General features: G+C 38.8%; 1 protein-coding gene across 7 annotated transcripts in view; it reads left to right on the top strand.

Moving 5' to 3' along the window:
- Akap9 (A-kinase anchoring protein 9) overlaps nucleotides 1–20,420 on the top strand; it is a 143,003-nt gene that overhangs the window by 53,542 nt on the left and 69,041 nt on the right. For all 7 annotated transcript variants that reach the window (XM_029477658.1, XM_029477660.1, XM_029477662.1 and 4 more), the window contains 6 exons: nucleotides 1,916–2,008; nucleotides 11,960–12,313; nucleotides 14,450–14,671; nucleotides 15,674–15,814; nucleotides 16,282–16,385; nucleotides 19,297–19,502. In XM_029477658.1, coding sequence (XP_029333518.1) covers nucleotides 1,916–2,008; nucleotides 11,960–12,313; nucleotides 14,450–14,671; nucleotides 15,674–15,814; nucleotides 16,282–16,385; nucleotides 19,297–19,502 — 1,120 coding nt within the window. The remainder of the gene's footprint in view (nucleotides 1–1,915; nucleotides 2,009–11,959; nucleotides 12,314–14,449; nucleotides 14,672–15,673; nucleotides 15,815–16,281; nucleotides 16,386–19,296; nucleotides 19,503–20,420) is intronic.

The raw sequence follows: 20,420 nt of genomic DNA on the forward strand, positions 1-20,420 counted from the left end.
GCAGGACAGGGACTTTTCCAAGAAGGGACTAGGTGAGGCTCAGCATATACCTCACCGTCTGTTCTCAGGCCATGTGCATGGATGACAGCTGTGTTCCTTCTGAGATATGCTGGAGATCGGGCAGAGTAGGGCATCACCAGCATGTTGGTCCCTGGTGCTTCTGAGCCTAACTGATAGCCTGGAGAATAAACTGTACAAACTTGTTGGAAGCAACACAAGGAGTAGAAGGTACTGAGGGAGACTGTACCTGCGAGCTCATTTGTCTGAATCCCCAAGCCATGGTAGATATAATCATTTTGGAGCAGCAGCAGAATTCGTGGATAGAGAAGCTGGGTAGCACCCTGACGCTAATAGGACTGTGTTCCAGCTCAAGCCTGAACAGAAGGGCTGAAACGTCACAACAAACCTGGTGAAGAGGAAGAAGGTGTTATGGACCAGGAGTACAAGGACTAATGCAGGCAGAGCCTTCAACAGTAGCAGCAAAAGCGCAAAGAGAAGCAAGAAAAGGCCAAGCCCACTGGACTGTGACCATCTGCCCTGGGTAGATTTGTACCCTTAGCCTGAGATGACTCAGAAAGAACAGGAGACGGCTTAGCAGGCCAAGACACTTCAAGACTGAAGACCTGAGTTTGTTGATCCTTAGAAGAAACATAGTAGAAGGAGAAGACTCATTTGCACAGGTTGAAGTTTTTGACTTTTACTTGCACACAGTGACACACACATGCACACACAAACTCAGAAGAAAAACACATTAAAAACAAATGACCCATTTTAAAAAAGAAGTTCACATAATTGTTAAATACCTTGATGCTAAGAATGTTTATGTTTTAGAAAATGATTATGTTTGTTACACTTACAAAAATGTATTAATGTTTGTGGAAAATTGGACCATGTGGAAAATTGGACCATATAAGTAAATACCAAAAAGAAAAAAGAATTGACAAAGAAATGCCATCACAGCTTGACATTTAACTTATGAGAAACACATATATACATAATCTTATTTTAAGTTCCCCTAATAACCTGTCTTAGAATTGTTAATTATAAGTATATATCTTTCTCTCTTTTACAGTAGTAAGTATAATTTAGTAGAATAATTAGAATTAATGTTTTTAATTAAAAATAATAGAAATTTACTTTCTGTTAACAGTATCCAGAAATTTGCTAAGAAATATTATTTTAGAAACATTTTGAGATTATGAGATTAAAAATTGGTGATAAGATATTTTGTATACCAACTTCCAAAACACAAGAAAATCAAGAAGGAAGGCCAACCCGTGGACACTTCATTCCTCCCTAGAACAGGGAATAAAATATCCATGGAAGGAGTTGCAGAGACAAAGTGTGGAGCTAAGACGAAAGGATGGACCATCCAGAGACTGCCCCATCCTGGGGGTCCATCCCATAATCAGCCACCAAACACAGACACTATTGCATACGCCAGCAAGAGTTTGCTGAAAGGACCCTGATANAGCTGTCTCCTGTGAGGCTTTGCCAGTGCCTAGCAAACACAGAAGTGGATGCTCACAGTCATCTATAGGATGGAACACAGGGCCCCCAATGGAGGAGCTAGAGAAAGTACCCAAGGAGCTGAAGGGGTCTGCAACCCTATAGGTGGAACAACAATATGAACTAATCAGTACCCCCAGAGCTCGTGTCTCTAGCTGCATATGTAGCAGAAGATGGCCTAGTCGGCCATCATTGGGAAGAGAGGCCCCTTGGTATTGCAAACTTTATATGCCCCAGTACAGGGGAACGCCAGGACCAAGAAGTGGGAGTGGGTGGGTAGGGGAGCAGGGCAGGGGGGAGGGTATAGGGAACTTTTTGGATAACATTTGAAATGTAAATGAAGAAAATATCTAATAAAAAAGATATTTTATATACATAATATGCCATCTTTTGCTTTTTCATGTAGTTTTCTGATAGATTCGAAGTGAGGCAAGAAACAAATATGGTTAACTTGATGGAAAAACAGTATCAAGAACGACTGGAAGAAGAAATAGCTAAGGTGGGTGTATAGTAGGTATATAGTGGAAGGTGGCCTCCCTGCTCCCCCGGAGCCTTCAACTGGTAGAGTTTATTGATGGTGTGGAATAGATAAAATCTATAAATTGATACCTCATAAGTTTCCTATTATAATCTACTTTTAAATTGTCAGTTAATAGTATCAACTATAAATATTTTGCTTTGTTTCCTTTCGTCTCCTTTCCTCTCCTTCCCTTTCATCTCCTTTTCTTTTTTAAGACAAAGTCTTGCTTTTTAGTCCAGACCAGCCACAAACTTATCATCTTCCTGCTGCTTCTGCCCAAATTCTGCACCACTGCACCTGGCATTATAATTGATTTTAAGTGGAATATTCTATGTATATTATTGGTCTTAACATTCTTTGTGAATGAGTTTGGCCTTCCTTAAAAATGGTTGAAGTTAGGACAGAAAGGCAGTTGGTCCGGTCCTCTGTATATCTATCACCTTTGCTCAGAGATAACTGTGTGCATGGCAGCTTTACACAGAGAGAAGACAGCATGAGCTTAGTGCCTGTCTGAGGGAAGGAGAGCAGTCAGTCAGTGTGGCATTTGCTCGTCTTTGACTCTTCTTTCCGGGGCTCGGAATCCATCTTTTAGTCTCTTGAGTACTAACCATACCATAGGTTGCCATTACATTCCATTTCTTTATCTTAGTAGCTCCTTCTAGAGTACGTGTATTCATTTTCATTTTACTCTTGGAAACATTGAACTATGAGTTATTTGCTCCATTTTAAAAATAAAGAACTGGAGGATATGGATTTCTAACAGGAAGACAGTTGACAAAATATAGAGAAAATGCATGAGATGTTCATGTTAGATGAAGACCCAGGAGATCTCTGGGCTGTGAGGACTTTCTCATTTAGTGTGTGAGCAGAATAAATAGTTCTTGGAGATGAAGGTGAAAGTGAGTCATGGCTTGTGGGTGAATCATTGTGTGATTCTTCTAGAAATTCAAGTCTTCCCTTGTACTTTGTACCCACAAAGATTCTCAGATTGAATATTATATCAGAGTCTCAAGGTTAACATGAGATTTGCTATTGGACATGTTATACTTTAAATTTGTGAAGTTTGGGAAAGTTCTTTAACTTATTTAGTCAATTTTCTTGGTGTAAAAAGAGATACTAGTAATTGTGAGGATCAAATGAGCACTGCATCTAAAGCCTCTGCAGACCAGCTGGTGCAGAAAGTTCCCAGTCGTCACTGGGAGGGAGGGAAGGTGTAGTGAGATTATGGGATGTGGCCCCAAAGGAATCCCAAGTGTGTGTCTAGTGTTGCGCCACAATGTAGATTAGCATTTAGATGTATCTTCATTGTCAGATTGGTTAGATGTAGAATTACCATGGAGGTTGGTGAGGATGCGTGTGTTTGAGGATATTTCCAGAGCGGGTAACTGCAGAGACTCTGGATGTAGTCTTATGGTCTGGAAGCCTAACAGGATAGCAGGTGCTTCTATGTCTGCCGTGATGTAAACAGCTTTGGTCGCATCCTTGGCCATTGTGATGATCTACCCAAGCACCTAGAGCCAAGCAATCATGGAACTAAGAGCTAAAAGAAATAGTTCCAGTGGTGGCACACGCCTTTAATCCCAGCACTTGGGAGGCAGAGGCAGGTGGATTTCTGAGTTTGAGGCCAGCTTCGTCTACAGAGTGAGTTCCAGGACAGCCAGGGCTATACAGAGAAACCCTGTCTTGGAAAAAACAAAAACAAACAAACAAACAAAAAAACTAAACAACAAAAAAAGAAAGAAATAGTTCCTTCTTTATTTTGTTTCTGTCAGGTATATCAGTCACAGCAATGGGACAAACTGTCTAATACACCTATATTATTTCTTCTGAAGTATTTTATATTTTTGTGTAATTTGCTGTTCCTATTTAATGTGGTAGGATCAGCCATGCTGGGTAGCTATTGAGCAATATCCCCAGACTTGTAAATTGTTTGAAATTCTAATTTTTTCTCCCATTTTTAACTTTCATTTTAGGATAATTTTCCTGCTTTTTGAAAGATATTTTTAATTTATGTTTCTGATGATCTTTTGGGAATAAGCTTAAACTTTTAAAATGTATTTTCCTTTGCCCATAAAAGAAGGTTCTTGACTATGAAGTTCTTGACTTAATATTAAAGTTGACAGAGGTTTATGTCAAAAGTTTCAAGTTAGCATTATGATCTTTTGTGATTTTTCTTGGTTCTGCTGAAGGTTCTTGTCATGTGTTTTGAGGGCATAAAAAGTTAATATCTTTGGAAACTTTTCAGTCCATTGCAGTTCTTAGAATTGATCTTTGGAATGACATCTTCTGTAAATGTTGCCAGCCCTCTCTTAGGAAATATTTCTATCATTCTCCATGAAATCACACTGGAAGCGGAACAACAGAGAGCTAGATAGCCAACAGTTTACTGTCTTCCATCTTGCATTGTTGCTTGGTTTTTGTTTTGTTGTTCTCTTGTTGTTGCTGAGTTGGTTGGTAGGGCATTGCCTTATTATAGCAGAACTCAAATTCTCTCTGTCAGGATTTCTGATCTCCTTGAGTGGTGAAATTACAGGCATCTGCCATTGTGCTTGGTTCTTTATGATGTTGTTAACTGAGCCCAGAGCTGCATGCCTGCTACATGAGCACCAGTCAACCATGGGCTCTATTCCCAGCCCATCTCAATAATGCTGCTGCTGCTGTCTCCTCCTCCTCCTCTTCTATTTTTAAACTTTTAAATTCATATTAATCATTTTTGTTTTTCAAGATATGGTTTCTCTGTATAGCCTAGCTGTCCTGGAACTCACTCTGTATACTAGCTAGCCTAAAAAACAGAGAGGTCTGACTGCCTCTGTCTCCTGAGTGCTGGGATTAAAGCAATGTACCACCACGACCTCACCTCTTCCCACTCCCTCCCCTTTTTTTTTGCAATTGTAAATTATTTTCCTTTTCTGTGTTGTATTTTTAATGTGGATAGACAAAGATGGAGGCCAGATACAATTTAGGGAATTAAAGCAAAAGCTATTTTAAAGGACTTGACCATCAGTCTTAAAAAATGCTGGCAGTTTTACTAAGTTGTATTATTTAACTAATTCTTTTCTCTCCTCACATCTTGTTACAATGGCATACTTTCCAGGTGACTGCCTAGAACATTACCATAGCTGTGTTTTCTGGGAAAGGATAGCCATCTAAGAGGTCTAATTCTGTAGGTGGGGTATACCATGACATTCCCGGGACAGAAGCAAGTAAGGGGCTTGAATTCTGTCTATAGTTGAACATAATTTGATTCAAATCTCTGGTTTTTTTTTTTTGTTTTTTTGTTTTTTTTTTTTTTTGTCAAGACAGGGTTTCTTCGTATAGCCCTGGCTGCCCTGGAACTCACTTTGTAGACCAGGCTGGCCTTGAACTCATGTCCTTTAATATGATTTCTAATTGTTTTACACTAAAACTTTGTGGTCTTGTAGTTTGATACTACAGTTATTCTTGAAGTTAGTAATAGAGTTTTAGTTCTTGACAGGTCCATGCAGATATAGTTTGATGTTAGAAAAGGAACTGAGGAATGCAGACCTCAAGCCCACCTTCCATCATCTATTTGCTTTGTGTTTTGGGGTCATATCATGTACTCTCGTTTAGCATCTTCATTTCTTCCTTAGTTTCCTCTTTCATTATATTGGGCCATTAATAAGATTCACCTTATAGCTTATAGTGAATATTGAATGAAATAATACAAATTTTAAGAACTTATTGGATGTGTTTCTCTTGTTCTTGGTGTAGCTATTATCAGCATTATTTCTATTAAAAACAAACTAACATCTGGAGAAATTAGCATCTGGAAAGGAATAGTCTAGTTACAACCATGTGCAAGGCAGATAAAATCAGAGCTCAGTTGTTTTGGCTAGACCACAGGTTTTGAAAGCTGAAAGCTAGGTACTATCTGAAAAGATTCTGACCCCAGGCATGCTCTCATGCTGAGTAGATGACAGCCAGCTGTACTCACTATAGAAGGTCTGTAGACGTGGAACTTGATAGACAGCTATGGAACGTTTGGTTCTCAAAGGCTCAAGACCTTGCCAGAGTTTTGAAGAACCTGTACTGGGGGAAGTTGGCAGTGATATGGATCATAATTGTAGTGGAAAGTCCTACAGAGTTTCAGGACAGCTAGGCTATACAGTGAAACCCTATCTTGAAAAACAAAAATGATTAATTAATATGAATTTAAAAGTTTAAAAATAGAAGAAGGAAAAGGAAAGTTATACATGTAATCCTCTTTACCAGTCCACCAAACCTAGTGCCTGCTTTAGGAATTTCTTGTGGGATAAGAAAGAGCATGCATGATGACATAATTACAAAGACTTCATCATAGTGCTACTTAGAACAGTATAATGGAACCATGCAGGTGCAGTGGTGTTCTTTTGTAAGTCCAGCCATGGAAGACTGAGGCAGGAGGATTACAGGTTCATGGACAGCTTGGACTGAATAGTAAGTCTGAGGTCTGCCTGGACTTCATAACATTATTCCAAGAATGAAACAACAAAAAAGTGAAACCCAATTTTACGTATTTACCAATAGAGAATTGATTAAAAGAATATATATATACATATAATAAATCTGTGTGACCAAATTCATTGTATATTATAATAAAATATATTTCTTGAATCAGAAATATATTTGCTGTAGATAAGCTATGACCAAGCCATAATTTAGAATATGATCACATTCTTGTGGTCATTTTACATGTATCTTTTCAAATCTATATGCACAGAGAAAGAGAAGCACTTACAAAGTATTAAATTTAAAGCAAATTTTCTTGGAAGAAAGAAATAATTAAAATTTTATTATCTAGACTTTTTTACTGAGCACCTTTTGCTTTTAGAAAAATCTTTACTTTTGTTTAATCTAGGAAGACTGTACCAAGTTTGTCCTTGACTTTACTGTATGATAGGGGTTTTTTGTTGTTGTTTTTTGTTTTTTTCACTTAAAAACTACGAGGCCAGGCATTTTTCTTTTTATTGCAAGTAGATTTTTTTTCTTACATAATATATCTTGATTATAGCTTGCCCTCTCTCTATTCGTCCCCGTTTCTCCACACCTACCTACCATTCCAGATCCATTCTTTTTTGTCTCATTAGAAAACAAACAGGCTTCTAAAGGATAATAATAAAATAAAATACAATAAGGTAAAAACAAAAACTAATCGATTGGACAAAACAAATGAGCAGGAGGAAAGGAGCCCAGGAGAAGGCACAGTAATCAGCAAGACCACCTGGTCCCCACATTCAAAAATCTCATAAAACGCTGAATGGGAGGCCATAATGCATTGCAAAGGACCTGCTTCAGTCGCTGTGAGTTCATGACTTAGAAGGGTTTTATTTTCCTGGTGTCTTCCATCCCCTCTGGCTCTTACACACTTATTTATTTATTTATTTATTTATTTATTTATTAATTACATATTCACTTTACATCCCACTCACTGCCCCCTCCCAGTCACCCCCTCCCACAGTCTTACCCCTTCACCCTCCCCTTCTCCTCTGGGCAGTTGGGGCTCCCCTGGGTATCCCCCCAACCCTGGCATTTCAAGTCTCTGCAAGGCTAGGCGCTTCCTCTCCCACTGAGGCCAGACAAGGTGGCCCACCTAGAAGAACATATCCCACATACAAGCTACAGCTGTGGGACAGCCCCCATTCCAGTTGTTTGGGACCTACATGGAGGTCAAGCTGCACATGTGCTACATATGAAGTGGGAGGCCTAGGTCCAGTTTCAGTATGTTCTTTGGTTGGTGGTTCAGTCTGTAAGAGCCCGAAGGGTCCAGGTTAGTTGACCCTGTTGGCCTTCTTGTGGAGTTCCTATTCTCTTCAGAGTTGGCAATCCTTCCTCCTGTTCTTCCATAAGAGTCCCCAAACTCTATCCATTGTTTGGCTGTGGGTGTCTGCATCTGTCTGAGTTGGCTGCTGGGTGGAGCCTCTCAGAGGACAACTTGCTCCTGTCTGCAAGCAAAACAGAGTATCATTAATAGTGTTCGGGATTGGTGCTCGCCCATGGGATGGGTCTCAAGTTGTTGTGGTTATTAGTTGGTCTTTCCCTCAGTCTCTGCTCTACGCCCCATGCCTGCATTTCTTGTAGACATGATAAATTTTGGGTTGAAAGTTTTGTGTGTCTATTGCTCCACTGGGGTTCATGTCTCGGTATAGTAGGTGGCCTTTTCAGGTTCTATATCCCCAATGTAGTTGAGTCATAGCTAAAGTCACCCTCATCGATTCTTGGTGGCCTCCCTTATCCTGGGTCTCTGTCTTGTCTTAGAGATGCCCACCCCCAACCCTGTCAGTTGCAGATTTCCATTTATTCTCATGGCCATCCAGCCATCTCTCCTGTGTCCCTCCCCACACCTGATCCTGAACAACTTCCCCATTCCTCTCCCTACCTCCCTCCCTCCCAATTTCCTCCCTCCATCTGCCTCTTAGGACTATTTCATTCCCTCTTCTAAATGAAATTCAAGCTTTCTTGCTCAGGCCTTCCTTCTTGTTTAGCTTCTTTGGTTCTGTGGAGTATAACATGGTACCTGTATTTTATGGCTAATATCCACTTTTAAGTGAGTACATGCCACACATGTCTTTTGGGGGCTGGGTTCCCTCACTCAGGATGATATTCTCAAGTTCCTTCCATTTGCCTGCAAAATTCGTGATGTCTTTGTTTTTAATAGCTGAATAGTATTCCATTTTGTAGATGTACCACATTTTCTTTATCCATTCTTCATTGAGGGGTAGGTTGTTTCCAGTTTCTAGCTATTACAAATAAAGCTTCTATGAACATAGTTGTGCAAGTGTCTTTTTGTGATGTTGTAGCATCTTTTGGGTATATGCCCAGGAGTGGTATTGTTGGGTCTTCAATCAAGATGAAGACACAACAAACTCAGAGTTATGGGATACAGTGAAAACAGTCTTAAGAGAAAAGTTCATAGCACTAAGTGCCTCCTTAAAGAAATTAGAAATTTCTCATATCAGCAATTTAAAAGTACACCTGAAAGCTTTAGAAAAAAAGAAACAAGCACACCAAACAACAGTAGAAGACAGGAAATAATCAAAATCAGAGCTAAAATGAATCTGAAATAAAACATTAGAAAAAGTCAGTGAAACCAAGAGCTGGCTCTTTGAGAAAATCAACAAGTCACACACCCCAAACTAACTAAGAAACAAAGAGACAGTATCCAAATAAACAAAATCAGAAATAAAGGGGATAGCAACTAACATTGAGGACATTCAAACTCCAAAAACCTGTACTTCACAAAATTGGAAAATCTTAACAAAGTGGATAATTTTCTAGACAGATACCACTTATCAAAGTTAAATTAAGATTAGGTAAACTATTTAAACAGCCCCATAGCCCCTAAAGAAAAAGGAGCAGTCATTGAATGTCCCAATCAAAAAATCCCCGGGCCAGGTGTTTTTGGTGCCAGACTTTCAAAGAATAGCTAATTCTAAATGCTCCTCAAACTATCACATAAGAAAGAAACAAAAGGAACACTGCCACACTCATTCTATGAGACCATTCACCCTGGTCATACACCATGCAAAGAGACAACAAAGAGAACTTCAGGCCAGTTTCGTTTATTGAAGCAAAATACAGTTATACCAAATCCACTCAAACCAAATCCAGGAACACATCAAAGACCTCATCCATCAAGATAGTTTAGGCTTAGCTCAGGATTGCAAGGATGGCTCAGTATATGACAATCCGTCAAAGGAATCTACCATACAAACTGAAAGAAAAACAACCCATGATTATCTCATCAGACACTGAAAAGCCTTTGATAAAATCCAGCAACCCTTCATGTTAAAAGTATTAGAGAAATTCCCTGATACAGGGTACATACCTAAACGTGATCAAAGCAATATATAGTAGGGCAATATCCAACATCAAACTAAACAGAGAGAAGCTTAAAGCATTTCTACTAAAATCAGGCACAAGACAAGGATACTCATGCTCCATCTATCTATTTAATATAGTACTTGAACTTCTAGCCAAAGCAATTAGACAATTAAAGGAGATCAAGTTGAAAGGAAGAAGTCAGAGTATCAGTATATGCAGATGATATGACAGTATACATATGTGACCCCAAAAATTCTACCAGAGAACTTCTATAGCTGATAAACACCTTCAACAAAGTATCTGGATACAAAAGTAACTCAAATAAGTCAGTAGCCCTCCTTTATAAAAATGATAAACGGATGGAGAAAGAAATTAGGGAAATAACATCTTTTACAATAGCCACAAATAATATAGCTCTAATCAAGCAAGTGAAAGATCTGCATGACAAGAACTTCAAGTCTCTAAAGAAAGAAATTGTAGAAAATATCAGAAGATGGAAAGATCTCTCATGGTCATGAATCAGTAGATTAATGTAATGAAAAATGTTATCTTACCAAAAGCAGTCTACAGATTTAATGCAGTCGTCATCAGAATTCCAACACGACTCTGTAGACCTTTAAAGAGCAATTCTCAACTTCGTATGGAAAAACAAAAAACCCAGGATAGCCAAAACAATCTTGAACGATAGAAGAATCAAATTGAAGGCACAGCAATATACCCACATACCTATGGACATATCAGTTTTGATGATGGAGCCAAAACCATTCAATGGAAAAATGAAAGCATCGTCAACAAATGGTGCTGCACTAACTGGATGTCTACATCTAGAAGAATGAAAATAGATCCATACTCATCACCCTGCACAAAACTCATGCCCAAGTGAATTAAGGACCTCGACATAATTCCGAATACTTTAAATTTCATAGAAGAGAAAGTGAGAAATAATCTTGAACACATTGCAATGGGAGACAAGTTCCTGAACCGAATCCCAGTGACTCAGACTCTAAGGCCAACAATCGATCAGTGGGACCTCATGAAACTGCAAAGCTTTTGTAAGGCAAAGGTCACTGTCAAGGACACTTTGGCAGCTCACAGATTTGGAAAGGATCTTCGCCAACCCTACATTTGACAGAGTTAATATACAAAATTTACAAAGTACTCAAGAAGTTAGACACCAACAACCGAAATAACCCAATTAAAAATGACATACAGATCTAAACAATTCTCAACAGAGGAATCTCTAATGACCAAGAAGCCCGTTGGTCTTGCGAAAATTATATGGCCCAGTACAGGGGAATGCCAGGGCCAGGAAGTGGGAGTGGGTGGGTTGGGGAGCAGGACAGGGGCAGGGTATAGGGGACTCTTTCGGGATAGCATTTGAAATGTAAATGAAGAAGATATCTAAAAAAATATGTTTCTGAAAAATAAAGAAATATTCAAAGTCCTTAGTCATCAGAGCGGTGTATATCAGAACAACCCAGAGGTACCATCTTCCATGCATTCAGAATAGCTAAGATAAACTCAAGAGATAGCACACACTGGCAAGAATGTGTAGCAAGGGGAAAGTCCTTCATTGCTGGTGGGAGTGCAAACTTATACAACCACTTTGGAAATATGTTTGGCAGTTTCTCAGAAAAGTGGGAATAGCTCTCCTCTTATACTCTGCCCTCTCTTTGGCAGAGTTCCTTGACCTCTGAGGGGAGGGATTTGATGGATACATCTTGTTTAGGGCTGAATGTTCCAAAGTTTCTCATTCTTTGTGTACAGTCATCCTGGAGCCTCTGTATCTGTTCCCATCTGCTGCAGGAGGAGGAAGCTTCTCTGGTGATGGCTGAGCCTGGCATGCATTATGAGTAGAGCAGAATGTCTAGGAGTCATTTTATTGCTACAGGTTTTATGTTTATGTGTATGTTGTTGCTGTTGGTTTGTTGTTTTTAGAACAGTAGTGTTTGTTTTTACCCAAATCCCTAGGCTATGTAGTCTCAAGTTCTTGGTCACCCAAGCGGTATTGGGTGTGGGTTGATGCCAGGCTTTTAAAAATGTATATAGTCTTAACTTCCTTGTTCAATTCCAGCTGCTGTTTAAGCATTCTTTGTTTTATTCATTTAGGTCATCGTATCAATGAGTATAGCATTTGCTCAACAGACGGAACTCTCTAGATTATCTGAGGGGAAAGAAAACACTGTACAATCAGAACAAGCACACACTCTATGTTCTCAAAACAAACACCATTTAAATGACATCACATCACAAAGTCAAGTTGGTCTTCAGACTTTTGAGGCAACGGACAAGAATTTTAAAGAAGAATTTAAACCGCTTAGCAAAGAGTTAGGAGAATATAGAAAAGCAGTTCCTTTGTCCAATCATGATGACCTTGATGATATACTAAAGTCAGAAGAACATGGACTGGCTATTTCAGAAGAAATATTTTCCAAAGATGAAACATTTATAGTGAGAAAATCTGTAAGTATGACTCCTGGGTTATTTTTTAAAAAGCAAAAAATTTATAAAAGCAAAAAAATGGTTTCTTCACTATAAGTACATTTTCAAAAGTGTTGCTTAAGGAAGAAGACAGTATCAGGTCAGCTCCTTTACATATGACTTACATTGTAGTTTATTAATGATAAAGTACATAGTTAAATGGCAGTAATGCTAATTAAATAAAACAAATTCTGTTTGCTTTAGAGGCATTATATATACCAGTGAGGTGGCTCAGTGGGTCAGACTCCTGTTCTCACAGCTGACACCCAGAGTTCAATCTGAGACTCAAGTGATTGATGGAGAGAACTGATTTCCTCTAGTTGTCCTCTGACACACATGCACGCACGCATGCGTGCACACACACACACACACACACACACACACACACACACACACAGAGAGAGAGAGAGAGACAGAGACAGAGACAGAGACAGAGACATATGTATACCCAGAGATGTGTGTACCCACATAGAGACATTAGTTAATTAATTAAAAATGTAATGAAAGCATTGTATTGAATGTGTAAGCAATAAAATCCTGTAAGTTACAACTCTCTTAACTTTGTTTCAGTTAAAGATTATCCAGTGATTTGGCAAAATCTATGACTGAAAGATTTGTTCAGTTAAATACAAGAACATATAGGGGGGCTGGTGAGATGGCTCAGCAGGTAAGAACACCCGACTGCTCTTCCAAAGGTCCTGAGTTCAAATCCCAGCAACCACATGGTGGTTCACAACCATCCGTAATGAGGTCTGACGCCCTCTTCTGGTGTGTCTGAAGACAGCTACAGTGTATTTTTTGTAAGTTAAAAAAAGAAAGAACATATAGGAAATTGCCACTTATTTAAAAGAATAATTTAATGCATTTTACTCTCCAGGTCCTAATTCTCTTTTTCTTTATGTACTCTCAAATAGAATTATTTCCTCAACAGTTAGCTGTCTTTAATGGATGGAAATAAATCCTACTTTTGCTAAATATATTTGAATTCAAATATATGATTATATCTTACTCAGGAGGATAATCAAATAAAAATGCTGTCTCTACGAATACACAACCTTTGAGATGCCCATGACAGCCTCTCTGGGTCCCAGCAGCTGTGGTGGGAGAATAATTTAAATACTGTCGCTTTAAGGGTGCTCATAGAATCCATTAGTGAGTGGATTTGTTCTGAGTCAAAGTGATAAATGATTGTCTCCTATGAAGAAACTGTTATCTAATATAAATTTAATAAATAAAATTTCCTGTTTCCTAAGTACAATTTTAAGATAAAAAATATACCCTATACTGGGGCATAGAATCTTTGCAAGACCAAGGGCCTCTCCTCCCATAGATGACCGACTAGGCCATCCTCTGCTACATATGCAACTAGAGACAAGAGTCCCACCATGTGTTTTCTTTGATTGATGGTTTAGTCCCAGGGAAGCAGGAGTGGGTGGGTTGGGGAGCAGGGGGAGGGATGGGTAGGGGATTTTTGGAGAGGAAACTAGGAAAGGGGATAGCATTTGAAATGTAAATAAAGAAAATATCTTCACAAGTTTGGAATATGTATTTAAAAAAAAAGATAAAAAGAAATCTTCATTTTCCCCCACAAAATGTTGAAAACAATAATGGAGTCAGGGCTTCATTAAAAGTAGAGGGATTATTGAATATCTTAATTTTTCTCCTTTAGAATATAGCTTTGCTAAAATTGCTGACACATTGTGTTAATTAACTTCATATTGTTTTTCAATTGTGCTTAAAAGAAATACCTGTTTGTTTGTTTTTTAATTTAAGCTTTATTAATAATGAAAAAAAGTTCAGGTGTCCTATGGGTGCAATAGAATTGCTTTCTTTTTTTTTAAGATTATTTATTTATTATTTATTTATTATATGTAAGTACACTGTAGCTGTCTTCAGACGCACCAGAAGAGGGCATCAGGTCTCATTATGGGTGGTTGTGAGCCACCATGTGGTTGCTGGGATTTGAACTTCGGACCTTCGGAAGAGCAGTCGGGTGTTCTTACCCACTGAGCCATCTCACCAGCCCCCTAGAATTGCTTTCATATTCAGTGAAAATATCAGTAGTGGCAGATTTTCATAGTTCATGTGTGGTTGAACGTTTTGTTTTTCCTGATAAAGATGCATGATGAGGTGTTGGTGTCAAGTATGGATACTTCTAGACAGCTCATCTTAAATGAACAGTTGGAAGATATGCGGCAAGAACTTGTGCGACAATATGAAGAACACCAGCAGGCAACAGAAATGTTGAGGCAGGCCCACATGCAACAGATGGAGAGGCAACGGGAAGACCAGGAGCAGCTCCAAGAGGAAATCAAGAGACTCAACGAGCAGTTAACCCAGGTTGGCATGAAGAAGCCCTTCTCTCCCCAACTAAAATAACAGTAACTTTGTGTAACTTTGTAACCTTTTTTAAAACTTAAAATTTATTTTGCTGGATCTATAAATGGTTACAGATATTACCATTAGAGACCCGCCATCTGCAGTGTTAGAGCCTGAGGGCACACCGGACCCAGATTCATAGTGTTCATCGTCATGACATCGTGTATGTAGTTTCCCTTCTGGATTGCAGAGTAAAACGGGAGTCATTGCTCTGGCACGTAGTAGCTGAGGATGCACAGCAGAGACCTCCTCAGCGTAGACTGCCCTGTGCTGGTTCCTGCACATGTAGTCCTCTCAGCCCGTAGGTGTAGGCAGGTTGACCTCAGTGAGCCACCAGCTAAGCTCACAGGTTTACTCCCACTATATTTAATCACCTTGTAAATCACAGTTGGAAATCTGGGGTGGCACGTTTCTTTTCATTGATTTGAAAATTACAAATTTATATAACATCTTAACCCTTTCTCAACTAAATTTACATTTTCTTTGGTATTTGGGAGCTATATTCTTAACCGGTTGCTATATAAAATATACTCGCAAAATCATTGCAGAAAAGCTTATATGAAAACTCAAAATTTAATTTTGAAAACTAAAATAGAGAATTCTTAACTTGGGTTCCTTAAGATTCAAAATAATGGCAAATTTGGGGTTGGAGCATAAAATAGGAGTCTTGCTTTTCTTCACTGTATTTTGTGAGTTCAGACTTCTGAATTTTCAATGCAAATTTGACGTAAAAATATTAACTCAACTGTACAAATCCCTGAATTTTATACATTTAACTTTTTTTTAACTTTTCAAATTTTGCATTGAATTTTATATATGCCTTTTAATCCCTTGTAATGGAATCTGAATCACAGTTTGAAAACCGGCCCATGGTCTCAAGGGATTAAAAGAAATCTGCCAAATGTTTCTGTTTTCTTCTCCTATCGCCAACAATATTCTCTCATGACCTTTTTTCTTATTTAGAAATCCTCCATAGATACTGAACACGTGGTTTCAGAGAGAGAAAGGGTTCTGTTAGAGGAGCTGGAAGCACTAAAGCAGCTGCCCCTAGCTGGAAGAAAGGAGCTGTGTTGTGAGCTGCGCCACAGCAGTACGCAAACACAGGTAGTGTGGACTTTGGCTCACCCAGGCTCAGTGGTGACAATGCAGTAGGATTTGTTTGTCTTTCTCATCGGTGTGTGATACCGGTTTCATAGGCACTGAGCTTAATGTGTTTGTGATTGCTCCCATGGAAGGTAGGTGGAGTAGAAATGCCATGCATTCTGCTGGTAATGTGATTCTGGTGTTGCAGTAACAGCAACTGTTGCTCCACCATGCAGCAGCCTAACAGATTTTACTGTCATAGTATACAGCATGCATTCCTTTGAACCCATCCCATGTGTTTCATCTCTGCATCAGACTGTTTTATCTTTCCTTGATAACAGAGTTAAACATTATTTCAAGCAGTGTCTACATCATGCTCAGAGGTTTCTTTTTCGTCTCATACCACTATAGAAGTGTGCCTTGCCGTTTCTAAGATGACAGGTTTTCTCTTTGTCTTGTCCTCTCTGCCTTTGCACCAACTTACGCAGGATGGAAATGACGATCAGGAAGTTGAGGAGCAGACGTTAAAAGAGAAGACAGTGGAGAGAGAACCTGAAGATGCTCTTCTCGATAGAAGCCTGTCCAATGAAAGGTAGGAAGTGTGTACTCGCTTAGCACAGGGTTGAAGGCTGCTTTCAGTTCAGTGAGTGTTGTCAGAGCTTCATCTCGTCGATTGTACTTTGTCTTAAAAGTTGTACTGTGTGTGAAATCTGACCATACAGGTAACAGTATGAGAAGGAAGGACAATTTTTATTGTTGATTAGACTAATTTTAAAACTCTTTTGCATGTACTTCAGTTTTTGTTAGTGTTGGTCTTGACTCTCTTTAGTTATTGAATATTGGACTTTCTTAATTAACTTTATTTCTCATAATAATGCTATTTTATATTCTAAAATCATTTTTATTAGTGAGTTTTATGTCTTCATGTTTTGTTTTTTCAGTAACTTTAAGACATTCATTTGGTATTAGGTATTTTGAGAAAACAATATGATAAATATTTCACATTTAATTTCTTTTTGTTTTTGCTGTGTAACACATAAGAACCTTTAATACCTATGAAGCATTCAAGCTTCATAGAAGAGTAAATGAAACACCCACTGGCAACAGTACGATTCCTTACCTTGCTATCACCAAGACTAACATGAAAGTGTTCAACACTATGAGAATAGATAACCTATGTTAACTTAAAGACTGTTTAGAAAGGCACAAAGTCTTAAACTTTAAATGAAAACAATTTCTTTGATTTAAAACTAGAACTAGTATCTTCTAACAGTTTCTGTGACTGCCATCCTTGTGTGTCCTCCTAATCTCCTTCCTCAGCTCTCATGACAGAATTTGGCCCTTAAGATTTTGGCTTCTCCAGTGGATCATGGCTATGAAACACAGTCAGTGTGGAACTCAAACAGGAAAGACAGTGTATGAAAATTAGACCTATCATAGCAGTATAAAATAATCTGTTTGTTTATTTATTTATTTATTTATTTATTTATTTATTTACTTGCTCATACAAAATGAAAAATTTTCACTATTTGTTATATTTTATAAATCATGTATTTAGTTTTTAGAATTTTTTTTGTGGTGAGGTTGATAAAATGAGTCTTCATTCTTGTTTTTAACCATCATATGAGTTTAGCCAGTTTTTTAAAGTAAAAATTATTTAATATTCTTTTAATCATGGGATTTTACACTTGAACAAATCTTCAGTAAACGTTGAGAAGATCCTTTAGTTATGTTATTTGGTCTTATTTTTAATATTCTTAATTATGTAAGTAGATAACTTGATCTGGATATAAAAATAGAAACCTGTCTTTTGCTTGACAACTACTAAAGGAAAACAGCTCCATTTATTCCCTCATCCTAAAATAGGTAGGCCCTGTGCCTGGGAGGCAGACAGCTGTCATCTGGGCTTTAGTACTAGTCTCAGACCCACAGTGTGAAGTGAGAGATAAAGCTCTCACAAGCCAAAGAACCTCCCCCACAGAGGTCTGTCCTTTGTCTATATTTACTAAGTATAAAGTGTGCTGATATACTACTTCTGATGAAGTAATCTTAATCACTGATGAGATAATCTTAATCACTATCTATGAAAATACATTTCTGACACAGTTTTAAAGGGCTCACATTACAGTAAAAATAAACTATATGAAAACATTTGATCCAGGACAATCCTCATTTTTTTCCTTGTTTTAAAAATGTGTATACTTACGAGTAAGATAGAGGGTAGAGGGAAATGTAGGCAATGACAGTTTTAAGGATTGGGACTGCAGAGATACTGTTGCAAAGGACCTGGGTTCCCAGAACCCAGCATTAGAAGCTCACACAGCCTGTGCCTGTAGTGCCAAAGGATCCAATGTCATGTTAAAGAGGCTCCTGCACATATGTGGCACACACAAACTCATATAAGCACATTCCTGTACACATAAATAAGAAAAATATATGAATTTATTTTACTTCAAATGATTATATCTGAATGCCAAGACATTTCAGGGAAGAGTTGAGCAGTCACTCATTTAAAGTAAACAAACAAACAAGTGAGTAAATAGAGAAATGACTCTCATGGAAAGACACTGTCTAGTTTTTGTCTCCCAAGTAAATACAAATTTGTAAAGGCTGTGACACTTGCTTTCGTGTTATCAGACTGAAATGTCACTGTTGGTCCTTTAAGACAGAATCATACTTTAAAGTATGTTGTTTGACACATGAAAGGATGAAATACAAAAGATCTGTCTGGGGGGCTGGTGAGATGGCTCAGTGGGTAAGAGCACCCAACTGCTCTTCCGAAGGTCCAGAGTTCAAATCCCAGCAACCACATGGTGGCTCACAACCATCTGAGAGATCTGGCGCCCTCTTCTGGAGTGTCTGAAGACAGCTACAGTGTACTTACATATAATAAATAAATCTTAAAAAAAAAAAAAAAAAAAAAGATCTGTCTGAGTATAAAAAGTACTTTATGTATGCTTGGTCTTTCCACACTCTAACTTGTATTGTTTTAAAATATAACCATTAACCAAGAACCTTAGTGACTTGACTTCTTTTGGGTCAATACAATGCATGCTTAAGAAGCTGTAAGCTAATAGAGCTGTTAGAAGAACACAAGTCATTTTATAATTTAGTTTTAAAATAAGTACAAAACTAGAAGCACTTCATTGTGGTATGATTGTAGATTATTTTAATAGGATCAAATATTTTCCAATTATAAAGTAGTCTTTTTCTCTCTTCTTCCTTCCCTTCTTCTTCTCCTTCCCCTCCTTCTCCTCTTCTTCCTCTTCCTTCTTCTCTTAGTTTTGGTTTTTGAAACGGGGGTTTTCTGTGTAGTTTTGGCTGTTCTGTAACTCACTCTGTAGATGGAGATGGCTCAGACTTTGCCTGCCTCTGCCTCCCGAATGCTGGGATTAAAAGTGCGCCACCACCACCTGCTTCTATGAAGCAGAATGACATGATAGCAGTGTGTTTTGTTTAGTTTTTAATTAAACATTTTAACAAATGATTCTTTTTCTGTACAGGTACGCTCTCAAAAAAGCTAATAATAGACTTCTGAAGATCTTGTTAGACGTTGTCAAGACAACATCAGCTGCTGAAGAAACAATTGGCCGCCATGTTCTTGGGATTCTGGACCGATCTAGTAAAGGTCAGACAGCTACCAGCCTGCTTTGGAGGTCAGAAGCAGAGGCATCCGCCACGACTTGTGTACCAGAAGAATGTGCAAGAGGTAATGGCTCCACGTGCTTTTGAAATAATGCTCATCTTCCTCCTCGGCTCAGTGCAGGGCACTCCCAGGATACAGAATGTGCGTAAGGGAACGTGCGGGGCTTTATGGGCCACACAGTGTCACACATATTCATGGCCTGTCAGACAGAAGACCTTAAAGCTGCTTTTCTCAGCCACCATTATTGAATAGCATTTGCAAATGGGAGTCTCAGGCTGTCAATGTCTGTAGCCAGCGTTACTACCTGCCTGCTTTCCTTGTCTACTGATAAAGAATAATCCCGTGTCCCTACTCGGGAATCACATCCCTGTGTAAACTAAAAAAGGTTAAAATGAAGAGGCTAAAACAAGTCTCTGTAAAACCTAAGTTTGTTTTATCTTCGGTCTCTCTTCTGATAGGTCTTCCTGCTTTCTTTAAGTGTGAAGTATAGCAGAATGTGTCTTGTCTGCGGTTGGTACTCAGTTTGGACTTTCCTTCACTGTTCTTTTGGCTCCTTGCTGTCACCTTGCTGATAGATAGGGTGTGGAATCCGGGATTAGAAGGTTAAATCTAGTTTGGGTCCAGCATCCCTGACCCCTCTCCTCGGCTAGGGGCAGTTCTTCCACAGTGCTGCTCTGTATCCACCATCCCTGACCCCTCTCCCCGACTAGAGGTAGTTCTTCCGCAGTGCTGCTCTGTATCCACTATCCCTTACCCTCTCCCCGGCTAGAGGCAGTTCTTCCACAGTGCTGCTCTGTATCCACTATCCCTTACCCTCTCCCCAGTTAGAGGTAGTTCTTCCACAGTGCTGCTCTGTATCCAGCATCCCTGACCCTCTCCCCAGTTAGAGGCAGTTCTTCCACAGTGCTGCTCTGTATCCAGCATCCCTGACCCTCTCCCCAGTTAGAGGTAGTTCTTCCACAGTGCTGCTCTGTATCCAGC

The sequence above is a fragment of the Mus caroli genome, chromosome 5 (genome assembly GCF_900094665.2).
Source record: "Mus caroli chromosome 5, CAROLI_EIJ_v1.1, whole genome shotgun sequence".
Taxonomy (NCBI): Eukaryota; Metazoa; Chordata; class Mammalia; order Rodentia; family Muridae; genus Mus; species Mus caroli.